Genomic DNA, 12458 nt, shown 5'->3' with positions numbered 1-12458 from the left:
TAGATATGTGAATAATTTGCCCTTCTTCAGAGGCTAGCCATACCGACTTGTTTTACACTTCTAAAGGACAACAGGCTATATAATGTTAAGGGTACAGATTTTGAAACTGAAAATTCCAGGTCAAGATTTGCTCTCTCTCTCACTCTCACACAGGTCATTTCAAGGTATAGACCTCTACAATCTCTCAGAACTGGCACTGGAAATTGGGGTACATTTGGACGATGGATTTCTTACTTCAAGTGATCATGAGTGGTTGCTTATAAGGTTCATTGGTGTGTATTAGGCCAATGACCACTAAGGCCTTTTTAAGCTTAGCCATGCATCCCAAATCTTTGACGAGCTCTGGTATCCTTGATAAGTGTAAGCAGGAGCTTATGAGATGAAACATTTACAAGCAGGGGGTTGGGAAATGAACAATTTGCAGGGTCCCGTGTCCATTTGAGACATAGGTGCTAAACCAAGGATGAATTTTCTATTCACCATCCAATTATCCAAGTTACACTTGAATGGCACTGAGGAGGAGCCCTGCTTCACATGGATGGGGAGCCTGTTCCACAAATGGTGTAATTTCTGAGATGCATACCAGTTTCTCCAGTAGGTCCTATTTATATCGCAGGTAAGGTTCAAGCCTTTAGAACAGGTAATTATTGTCTCTATGTGCATTAAGACGACGGTGAGGCTTGGATGTTCATTTACGTAGTTTATTGTATACAAATACTTCAGGGTGGATGGTAGGAACATTAAACTTAAACGAACTGACTACATACTTGGCATGCTCTCACTCTGGCTGCTCACTCAAAATGGCACTGTTGCTTGCACGTGCTCAGTACTTCTATGCATGTTCTGACTCATTGGAAAGCTTCTTAAAAAAGGTACATCTCACACACACACACACACACACACACACACAGATCTACATCCTCCCTCTTTACTGGAGCTGCCTCATATAAAACAAATGGCATTTCGATAAGCATGTAATTTATACAGACACTAAGAAAAACAGTCATGTCCAGGTTGCCGTGCATCTGGAACTAGGTTTCGAGATGCGAACTGATCTCATAACATAAACAGAACTGGGTTTAGCAAACAGGGACAGCCACTGGGGAATGGTCTTCTTGAGGAGTTTCAGGGATTTTCTCAGGAATGGGGATTGCTGATGGAATGTCCTCTGGAACAGGAATACTAGACAAGTCACTGAGAACTAGAGTCTGTCACAGGCAAGATGCTGCAACACTGGTAAGAAAATGCTTCTAATGTCATCTGAATTCCACTCCTTGTGATTCCACAATGTACAATCTTGGCTCGACACAAACTTTTAATAAATCTGATGTGATCAAAACCTTTTGATGTCTGCATCCTCACTATCTCCCCTTTTTGTAAAGAACGACTGGTTTGCTGGTTTTTTCATAGTAAGACTTCTGGGACAAACGTTTTTTCAACAGTTGGGCTTTTACTGCTTTATTGTTCTTAGCACTTGAAACCAATTTACTACCGATTGGTAGTGTGGTTCTGGTTTGTCTCGACAGATCATGTCTGGATTTCTATAACAGCTGTTTTGCACTTTGAGGGTATTCAGGACTACTTGTAATCTGAACAAAGTCCCATGTTTCTGCAAATTTCTTGAACTGCTTACTTGTAAACTGTGCATCATTGTCAGAAATACCTCTGTGGGGATTACCATGGACAGAAAAGTGTCACTTCAACTTAGTAATGACAGTACTGGAAGTTAGGTTGTGAAGTAGGTCCATCTCGAACCAATTTGAATGAGAGTCTACCAACACCCAAGTAGTGTTGACTACTCCACTCAAAGATATACTGTTGACCAATGTAGCTCAGGAATCTGGCTTAACTGAAGTGGTTCTGTTGATGTGACTTTATACTATTACAAACTTAAGATGAAAGTACTTTCTCAACGTCTCTTGACATAGAAGACCAAAATACTAGACCTCTCACCCTTCTTTTGCTAGAATCCGTTCCTGGGTATTGCCATGATGCAAAATTTAAAATGTACTCTTGTTGCAAGGGCTTTGGTCCAATCACTTTTGGACCTTTCATGATGATGCCATTATCTGACAAAATCTCGTCTCTGTATGGAAAACAAGGTTGCACTTCTACTGGTAAACAGGATTACTTGGAAAGCCATCCTCGACTGACAAAGGTTTAGCTTCTGGAGAATTGGATCGGAGGCTGTGCGAGTTCTGAGCTCAGGATGTGTGGAAGGAAAAATTCTCACTTCCAGGACCTCAAAATCAAGTTGCTCATCATTATGCTGTTCTGTGTTTTTTCTGGGCAATCTGGATAAAGTATCAGCAAGATAAAAGAAGTTTGCCTTTTCTATAGGCAAGAGGCAAATTGTACTTTTGCAGTTAGATCATCATGCATTGCAGTCTGGCAGTAACTTGATGCATAGGCTTTCTCAAAATATTAACTAGAGGTTGGTGGTCAGTTTCAATCTGAATAGGTTGACCATAAATATAATCATGGAATTTCAAACATGCAAACACAACTGCCAAAAGCGCTCTCTCAATCTGGGCATATTGCATCTTAGTCTGGGAAACCGTATTCTATGCACAGGCTATTGGTCTACCCCCATGAAAAAGGACTGCACCTATACCAAACGTCAGAAGCATCACAGGAAAGAGTAACCGGTTTGTGAACATCATAGTAGCAGAGAGCTGGTGGGTTAGAAATTTTCTGTTTCAAGGCATCAAATACACTTTGGTGCTGTTCTGACCAAATTACATCTTTGCTCGTCAGCTCTCTGAACAGTGCTGAAAGTTGGCTTAAATCTGGAATGAACTTGCCTAGACATGTGACCATGGCAAGAAAACGTTGTAGGGCTTTAACAACATTGCCTGTAGCTGGCATCTGGAGAATTGCGGTTTGCTTTGAAAGATCTGGTTATAAACCTGAACTGGTAAACAAGTGACTAACATAAGTAACTTTTCATAGCCTGAACTTGCACTGCAGAGGATTCAGCTTAAGATTCACTTTACGTGCGCTTTCCAGAACTTTCCTGAGGTCTCTCTTATATTTGACTTCGCCACTACCTCCTACTAGGATATCATCTACTATAATAGCACATAGATAGCCAAAGAAAATATGTGCTCCATTGCATGCTGAGAGAGTTCACTGGCAAAATTTATTCCAAATGGCATTCTCAGAAATCTGAATCTTCCAAATGGCATATCGAATATGGTTAACAATGAAGATCTACAGTCAAACAAAATTTGCCAAAATGAACTCTTTGCATTAAGACAGAAAAAAAAAACAGTGGCATTTGGCATGACAGCAGCAACCTCTCTGACTGTGCACATTGGATGAGGCAGCCTTTTTAATGCTTTGTTCAGATCCCTTGGATCAATACATATTCTGACATCATCTAAGCTTTTTTTTATGGGCTACCACCATAGAGGATACCCATTAGATAGTTCTTCTACTGGAAGAATTACTCCTAGCTGCACCATTCTGTCTAGCTCAGCATCATAGCCGTTTCCAGCAGAGTAACATGAAACCAATACTGAGCATTCGGTTTAAATCTCTTCACCACCACAAGCAACAAGCTATGCACACTTCGTTAAACCAAGTTGTTCTGTAGCTTTTACTCCAGCAAATGTTTCTGCTGACATAACACTGCAATTTGAGCCACTATCTAACGAGCTCTATGGGGCTCACATTAATCCAAACAGTACAAAAGATCTCATTCTTTGCCCACAATCTACTTTATTAACCATTTCACCAAGCACAGACACACCATCAACATAAAAAGTAGGGTTGCAGCTTTCCAATTGATCAATATGCATCTTGGAATGCCCTCTTAATAAAAGAATGTGCCATATTTGATTTACAAAACCTTTTGAAAGGATTCCACTTATTGCAAGAATGACACTGCCGACCAAAAGCTAAGCACTTTTCTCTTTTGGGCTCATGATTACCACGAAAATTATGACAGCCGACTGTAAAGCTGGGTGTAGGCACGTTTTCACTTTCCTGACTCACCCTTATGCTTCACTAAGCATGGTCCGGAATTTGCTGGAACAACTCTGGGTTTCTCCAGGGACAGTTACAGGACCTGCAGTAGCTGCCACGTGCTAGTGCCTATTTCTTTTAACCACGTGCTGCATACTATCAACATGAGCTTTTTCACTGTGTCTTCCTCAGCTATTCCCATTTGTAAGCATACTTGTGTGCTTTTCTGTAAGCTCATATATCTGACAAATCTCAATGGCCTTACTCAAAGTTAAATCACTGCCTCTAAGCAAAATCTCTCTCACTGGATCACCACTAATACCACACACAAGCCTGTCTTTATCAACTCGTCTCTCAAATCACTAAATCTATACGTTTTAGCTTTGTTTCTCAAGTCATTTATATATGCTGCAAAAAGTTTCATCAGGCTTTTGATCCCTTGTGTAAAATAAGTGCCTTTCAATTGTAATATTCGTTTGGGGGGGGATTACACACTTCTCTAAATTTAGATTAGATTTACACTCTGGGTCTTCCCTTGTTTCAGCTGTTATCACCATATGGCAGTCTTCACCCTGCCATACAAACACAGTGGCACTCTTTCAATAGCCTCTGAATCAGCTAAATTAACTGGAATAAATGCCTTTGTCAGAAAAAGCAGCCTGTATGAAAATATTGTTTTCCTGCTTAAACACTCTCCAATTGTCTGCAATAGTGTTATCAAAGACCAGCGGTATGGGTCTGCGAAAACCTTCTGCTATACCCACAGATTACAGTAAAACATAATGCAAAATGGCCCTTCTAACTATGTACGAACATTCACACACCATGTACTTGTAATAAATATTCAAATGCACAATAAACTCTTAGAAATACTGTACTCTGTGAAATGCCTTGAAATAACCGTACTTTGCGAAATATGCTTTGAAATGGAGTTTACTTTGCGAAATAACTGCACTGTAATACTGCACACACTTGCAAACACTTTGCACACTTAGAATACTTTGAATAGCTTTAGTTAATAACAAAATGCACATAGCTAAAAAATACGGTTGTTTTTAATTTTTTTCACATTATATCCGATTTGGATGTTGCTTCAAACATTTTTGGATTTATTTTGAATATTTATCAAAAGGCCACAGTTTTGGACATTTTGTTTAAGAAGAAATTTGTTTTGAGCATTCCGAGTGCTTTGTTTTACATTTATAGCAAAAAACATCATTTAAGCAAGTTTGAGTACCTGGAATTTGTTTCTAACCTGTTTTGCAAGTCAATCGAGCAGTAGGAGTGATCCACTCCTGTATATTCCTGTACATTCCTCCAACTTCAAATCAGTTGCCTCATGGCTGTAATTCTGGATACCACTCTGACACCATGTTGCTCTTATGTGCATTAAAGGAGCAACCAAGCCTCCACGACTACTTAGTTTATTGTACACAAATACATCAGGATGGGGGGCAGGAACATTAAACTTGAACTATCTGACTACATACTTGCATGCTCTCACATTTTATACCAGAGAGATAGCAAACACTGATCTGTGATGGAGAAAACAGGCATGTAATCGGGAACTTTTTTTTTTTGAGGAATGTAACAACATGGCAGACTTTTAGAATTCCTCAAAAAGAGTACTTTGACAAAACAACTGCTTTTCCCTATAAATATTCTAATACATCACATTTACCACTTATAGCAAGCACAGTGGTGAATCAGCTAAAGTTACCTCACAGCTTTTAATGCCCCAGTTCACTTCACACCCGGAATGCCTAGTGTGTGCAGGTAGCATGTTCTCACCATGCCTATGCAAGTTTTCACCGCACACTCCAGTTCATTCCTACCACCAGTATATACAAGATTCAAGAGCCAAGCCAAGATGCACATCCACCCCCACTGGAAATTTTGTGAGTGAGAACACTGTTCGTATTTTTGTTACTGGGTCCCTCTAAAACGTCTACAGCAATTCTACCAATGTTTCTAGGACCTCAAACCACTGCAGGACTGTCCAAACCAGCTTTCTTGTGACCTTGTTATATGCTTTAAGTCTAGGACTGCCTAGATGGTCTCGTTCCTCACTTCCCCAAATCTGCACTACCTGTTTCACTGTTAACATCTCGACCAGAATCCAAACTGATCATCTACTATCTATCCATCTTTCTACTATTCTGTGCACTTATCACCCTCTTCAGCATTTTCATACAGTATTAAAAGGAGTTTGATACCTTTATACTGCCCATAGCTGTGAAGATCCCATTTGTTGTTGTACACTGCCAATAAAAATGCACATTTTCCAATCATCTAGGATACACGTCTCTCTCCACACTGTGATGAGTACCCTCAAGAGCTACTCCCCCAGCCCCAAACATAATGATATATGCAATGACTTCATCTAAGCCTGCAACTTTCCTTAAACTATTGCACCTCCTAAGTTCACTTTGGACTTTTTCACAGGTGTGTTCTTCTTCCTCTTTCAGTGTAGGCCAAGCAAGGAGCAGTTAAGCTTAGGGGATTTTTCTTCATACAGAAGTTTCTTGAAGTGCTCCTTTCATGAGTCTATGATGTCCTCTGGACCAGCTTGTAGACTGTTGCTGTTATTCCTTATGAATGGCATCTCCTTTATCTTTCTCATATTGTACTGCAACCTGACAGAACTTCTCTGCACATTTGTGAAGTTACTTTCCAGAAACTGGAGGAATTTCTGTTGCCTGCCTCTTTGCCATTGTGACTGCTTTCCTAGCCTTTTGTTAGCCAACCATTACTCTATCTTTGCCTGAGGAGGCTTTTCTATTGGTCACTTCTTGTAAGTATTCTTTTTCTTTGTTTTGATAATTTACTGAACTTTTCTGCCTTCAACTACCAACCTTCCTTACGTACCTTTCCATAGCTGACTCAGCTGCACATCTGTTCTTTTGTCTTCACACATGGCATTTTTCAAATGCTGCTTTTCTTCTGACTCCACCTACTTCCAGTCAAGTTCTAGATTTTCAGCCTAGTCTTTTTGAACTTAAGTTTTCTTTAACCGCTTGCAGTGGATACTGGGGGTTGTTTCAGAGATTGCAGAGTCATCCCTAGTAAATTTTACCTCTGCTCTTTTCTTCACTAGGGAAAGTCTACCAGAGTTGCACGCTTACCAAAAACAGATGTAGTTAATCAAAATGTATGCATGACTAACTAAAGGACTTTATCCTGGACAAAATGTTTCATATACTGTTCTGAAAAGATGCTACAGAACTTGAAAACATTCTTGTCTGGGATGCACAGTCACGTCACTGATCTGGAGTACTATTATCACTGTATTATTAAGATTAGTATGACTAAAACAATGCAATGTAAATCTGTCGACTCATTTAAAGAAAAAAAAAAAACACTGAAATGTGTATGTTAACTGTTCCCTTAGATAAAGATAATGTTACCTATAAAATCCAAGGTTTTAACAGAATTAATAACAGTTTAACTATTGGACATATGTAACAATGTTCAATTTCTTAAAGGCAGCAAAAATCACTATCACTCCTAAACTTTAGAAATTATTCCCCAAACACGGAGAAGGCTGCAAGAAAATCTATGTGGTCTGCACCTGGAGACAAAGCAGTTAGCCAAATCAGATATGTAAAGTGGAACACCAGAACTGCTGCCTTGTATACTGGACTAATGTTTGCCTTGCTGTTGCAAGAATATTGTTGAAACAATAGATATAGCTGTTCCACTTTTTGCACAACTGATGTATTAAGAAAAAAAATAAATAAAACTGTTAATTTGTTTTCTACTCATAAAATAAAAAGAACTCATCTGATTGCAAACCATATGGAATATATATATATATATATATATATATATTATTAAGAGTACAGCACTGATTAAGAATGCCTTATTGCTCAGCCTGATTCGCAAGCAGCACATGGACAAAAAGTACAACATAATTAAAATGTAACAAAACATGTCAAACAGTTGCACACTGTCACATATACAACATACAAACAAACAATGAGATTAGCACAGCATAAGGATATTACATACATTTTTATATTTGCAGTAATAAAAAGGTCAGACAAGAATCACAACTGCAGCGAGACTGAGGTGCAGTGGTCTAGTCTCAAGAGGGAGTACCAGGTAATCGTGATATGCCCTGCATTCTGGCCTTTGCATTTATTTTGCATTTGCAGAAACTGAGCTGTGAGCATAATTTAGGAGAGCTGGGCATTTCTGCAAGATTGGGGGAGGGGGGGCATTGAGATGTGCAGTTTTGCTGTGGGGGGTTGTAGCACCGATTGGCTTTTAAGGTTACAGATCACCTCCATTAACTGTTAATGTTATAGGGATAGCCATCAAGCAATGTGAACATTAGGTCTATGTGGTCACTGTTGATATGGCACCACAATCCAATGCTCAAAAACAGGAAGAAATGGACTGATGCCACTGGCTTCTAAGGTTACAGGTTGGAGTGACTGATTAGCTTTGCAACAAAATACAAGGATCATCTTGAAGACAGAGATTGGCTTTACTTAGTACAGCTAGCCATTCAGCTTTTGATAAAGGCAGTGCTGTCAATGTCTTGAGGAATTGGCAATGAAGCAGTATATTAGAGATAGCCTGTACAGTTGGGGTTTTGACTAAAACAGATAAAACAATGGTAGCCATACATGGGTTGTACAAGTAAAACGTATTTTCTTAAGGGAGGATGAGATTAGATACAGTGCAGGTAAAAAAGAGGAACAGGATTCTGACACTATGAAACTACTACTCTCATGACACTTATGCTTCATAACATCATAATAAACAATTACAAAAACTGTCCTCATCACCAAGAGTTAATTCCAGGGTAGTTCAACAAGTTGAGCGGTTAAAGAAAGCTCCATAAAAAATACAGAAAGGGGGAAATACTTTCGAGACAGTGTGTTCAATGCAATGTGGTAGTCTAAAACCAGTGCAAATGCCACTTTATTTGCAGATGTTATTTGCTTCAGCTGCCTCCCACTTTTTTTTTTTTTTTTTTGAATAAATGGGGGGGGGGGGGTCAGCACAGGTTTGCATGGATTTTTCACACTCAGCCTGGGAGCACTGCTTGTTTTAAGAAACTTGCTCAGAAATCACCACACAGCCAGAGGTCTGCTTATACTCAGCAAGCTATTATTCAATGTTGGGATTTTGCTTCCTGAACAATATACTCCATGAAAGACTATCTAGAAGCCCATGTGTACTATACATATTGTTAATAATGGATCATCTCTGTAGAATAAAAATTATCAGAGATATTGGCATGTTTTTCTTTCTTTTGCATTAAACATGACAATGACGAATACCAGAACAGTCTTACTATGTAAATTACCCAAGATATACAAATTACTCCGTACTATAAAAAAAGTATTAATAATAACATAAGAAAAATAGCACTGCATGTCAATGAAGACAACACCATGAAAAATAAAAGCTACTGTAACTGTACATACAAGAGATGATAAAATCTGTGTATACATTCTGATATACTTGCTGCTTATAAAAAAGTTACAACACTTGGAATCGGAACTGAACTTGTACATAACTAACATGGTTTGCAGCTAATACAACACACTTAAATACAATAAGCATATGGACTGCTGCTGCCATTTCTCCAGCATATGGTTTGCACAGTTACCCCTCTCATCACTGGGGCATTTCTTTCATGTTCGCTAAAAATAAAAAATTACATTGTAAACAAAGTCCGAAACAAATCTCAGCAGATAGCAAAGACTTAAAAGTAAACAAAACTACAAAGCACAGTAGGCACAGCTGTTAACTTGCTTGCACCTCATTACTTATTCACATAGTATGTCAAAACCTGTAGACTTTATGAGCAGTTGTGACACAAACTGTTGAGGATTCGCACAAATCCCAAGTCTACATGAGGATTACTTTGGTAAACATCTAATCAAAAAAGATTAACAAAGCACCACCTATAAAAGAAAAAATATATTGCCTTCGACTGTATCCATCATACCTCTCAACATCTTAGTGCTAGAAATCTGGACAAAGACTATCATAATTGGGGGACAAAAGCCCCAAAGGAGGGACAGATTTTAAATATTGCTCTTATAAACTTAGAAAGCTACTAAAATAACAGAGTTTATGTTAGCATTCATTTTTGAAAAATATGAAGTCTGACGCTCAAATGTAAGTCATTATTTAGTGACTTCAGTGACTCATCCCAGTGATTTGCTTAAAAAAAAAACAAACAAAACAAAAAAAAAAAAAAAAACACAAATTTTAGGAGGAACAGACCAAAAATATGAGGCAATAATCTGTACAGTTGAGAGGCACAGACCACTTTTAGCAACATTACACTGAAGTGCGGAGGTGTCTGGGTGGGAGATAATACAAAGCTCTTAAAAAACAAGCAATGTAAATGGTGCAATATAATAATTATTATAGATCTACATCACTGACAGGAGGGCCAAGTTACTTCAACAGACTGCCAAGAACTTGGGACACCACGCCTCCATCAGGGAACTCTGAACTCACATTACGCAGCCACATGGAACTTTAATCTGGTTAAAAGTCATTGTCATTCAACCCTTTCTGGCAACAACTAGAACAACATGCTGCAATTCACTCAAAGTCTTATTAACAGGGTACTGCAGAATAACTTATTAAGGACTACTATGACGTTCAATAAGTTAATGAGTACCGTTATCCTGGAACAAAGGGAGGGGGCACAGACTACGGTCGAGTAGAACTTCAGTAACAGCAGAAAATTAGTTCATGCAAGTTACCTTACGTGGCACATAGCAACCAGTTGCTACACTTCTCAGGTAGGGCTCCCTGGTTTAAACTAGGGCGACATTGCACAACTCCCCCCTCCAGGGGATGAACTACCTTACCAAGCAGGTAGCCACTCACTCCTTGTGAGGGATAAACTAGAATAAGTACTTATAAGAGAACGTCTGGCAACATCAGGCTTACATTAGAAAATGTTATATCCACCTGGTTTATTTCCCTGACCCACTTAATCCCCAATGAAAAAAAAAACGTATTCGTTTACATAATCTAACGGACAACAGCACACCTAGGCTACCTATTGGCTACATCTGGCTTTGCAAGGGGAATCACACTCAGTAAGCAACACATATCCCATTATTATTCGTTCAACACGTGTTCTTATAGCTATCATGCAACACCGAACACCTCCCTGTCTGTCAACAAAGATGCAAAGGTGTAGCAAAACTTACATCCATATCTTGGGCGAGGAAGAGTCGAGTTCTCTTCATGGTACATCCTGTTGCGTCGCACCTCTTCCAGTTCCCCCTATTCACAAGTGTTGTAGTCGCCGGAATTTTTGTCCAAAGTTCAGTTTCTTTGCTTTCACTAAAAACTCTTCCTTGCCTTAATTAATAGCCTGCTGTTTGCCTCCGTCCTTTCTGTTCTTACTCCACCGAACTCACCCTCCCTACTGTCCACTCCAGAAGGCGCTTTCCCTGCAGCTGCGTTTCCTCTGCACTGCTACATACAGCCCCGTTACTTACGCTGCCTGTAAGAAGAAACTACTGTTAGGCGCGTTCATGTGTTAGACACAACGACCGTTGGCAGTGCTGATAACCAGTATTCGCGTGCCACCTGCTGGGCAGAAATGAGAGTTACGGCTACTGAATCACACCAAGGCGCGGGAACGCAAGCAAAGAAGGCTGCCAGTGTGGTAGAAGTTCACAATGCTTATAATCCGTCCGTCCTCCATTGCTAGTGATAGTAGAATGTGGTTTGCGGTTTAGCTAAGGAAACAACGGAGTCATCCTCGTGTGCTGTGTTTATTTTGGTCCTAAAAGAGAAGCTGTATCAGTGAAGGCACGTGCTTGTCAGCTGTTAATAAGGATGTGTTTACACTGGAATTGATGAAGTCTGCTGATCATTGCTGCGCACGACCTGAATCACTGAATGTTTCAAAACCAGATAATCACTTTAACGAACTAATTACTTGTCGAACAGTCTTTTTCAGTTTGAGATGGTTTCTCTGGAATTAGAGACGGACGGATTGTATTCTTAACTCGTAAAGTAGTGCCTCTTGCGAACACAATCAATAATCAACAATAAAAAAAAATCATGAACATATTTGAAATATGCCACAATTTTGGAGTGGGAGGCCCATTCCTGTCAAGGCATTAATTAATACTGGAACAAAATTCGTGGGAAATTATTAGACAAATGTACCACTGCTAACGCTACCAGTCCGTAGGGTAGCCACCTGTTCCTGGGCAGGACGCTCTTATTTATGTAGTTGTGTTCTGTGAAAAAAAACGTGGAAATGACAAACGTCCTGACATTTTTAGAACAACATATATCGCGTTTCTTATAGTAGTCGTATAAAATACTTATTTGTATCTGAAATATGTCAGTATTATATGAAAGAACAGAAACAACTCAAATTTTACAAGAATGACATTTTATTTTGGCAAAAAAGTGATGTCAGTTGTTTGCACTGGTTGTGGATATGGTTTGTCCTGCAAAAATCTCACATTTTCAGAAACATG

General features: G+C 39.2%; 1 protein-coding gene across 1 annotated transcript in view; it reads right to left on the bottom strand.

The window, feature by feature from the left end:
* Nucleotides 1-11720, bottom strand: part of IQGAP2 (IQ motif containing GTPase activating protein 2) — a gene marked incomplete in the record, with an annotated part of 4327392 nt that extends 4315672 nt beyond the window's left edge. The window contains 1 exon segment of the mRNA XM_044063965.1: nucleotides 11166-11720. Within this exon segment, the coding sequence (XP_043919900.1) occupies nucleotides 11166-11211 (46 nt within the window).
* Between the last annotated feature and the right edge of the window lie 738 nt (nucleotides 11721-12458).

This window comes from Protopterus annectens, chromosome 2.part2 (assembly GCF_019279795.1).
Source record: "Protopterus annectens isolate FY-2018-M chromosome 2.part2, PAN1.0, whole genome shotgun sequence".
Taxonomy (NCBI): Eukaryota; Metazoa; Chordata; order Ceratodontiformes; family Protopteridae; genus Protopterus; species Protopterus annectens.
This window is presented reverse-complemented; position numbering and strand designations above follow the sequence as displayed.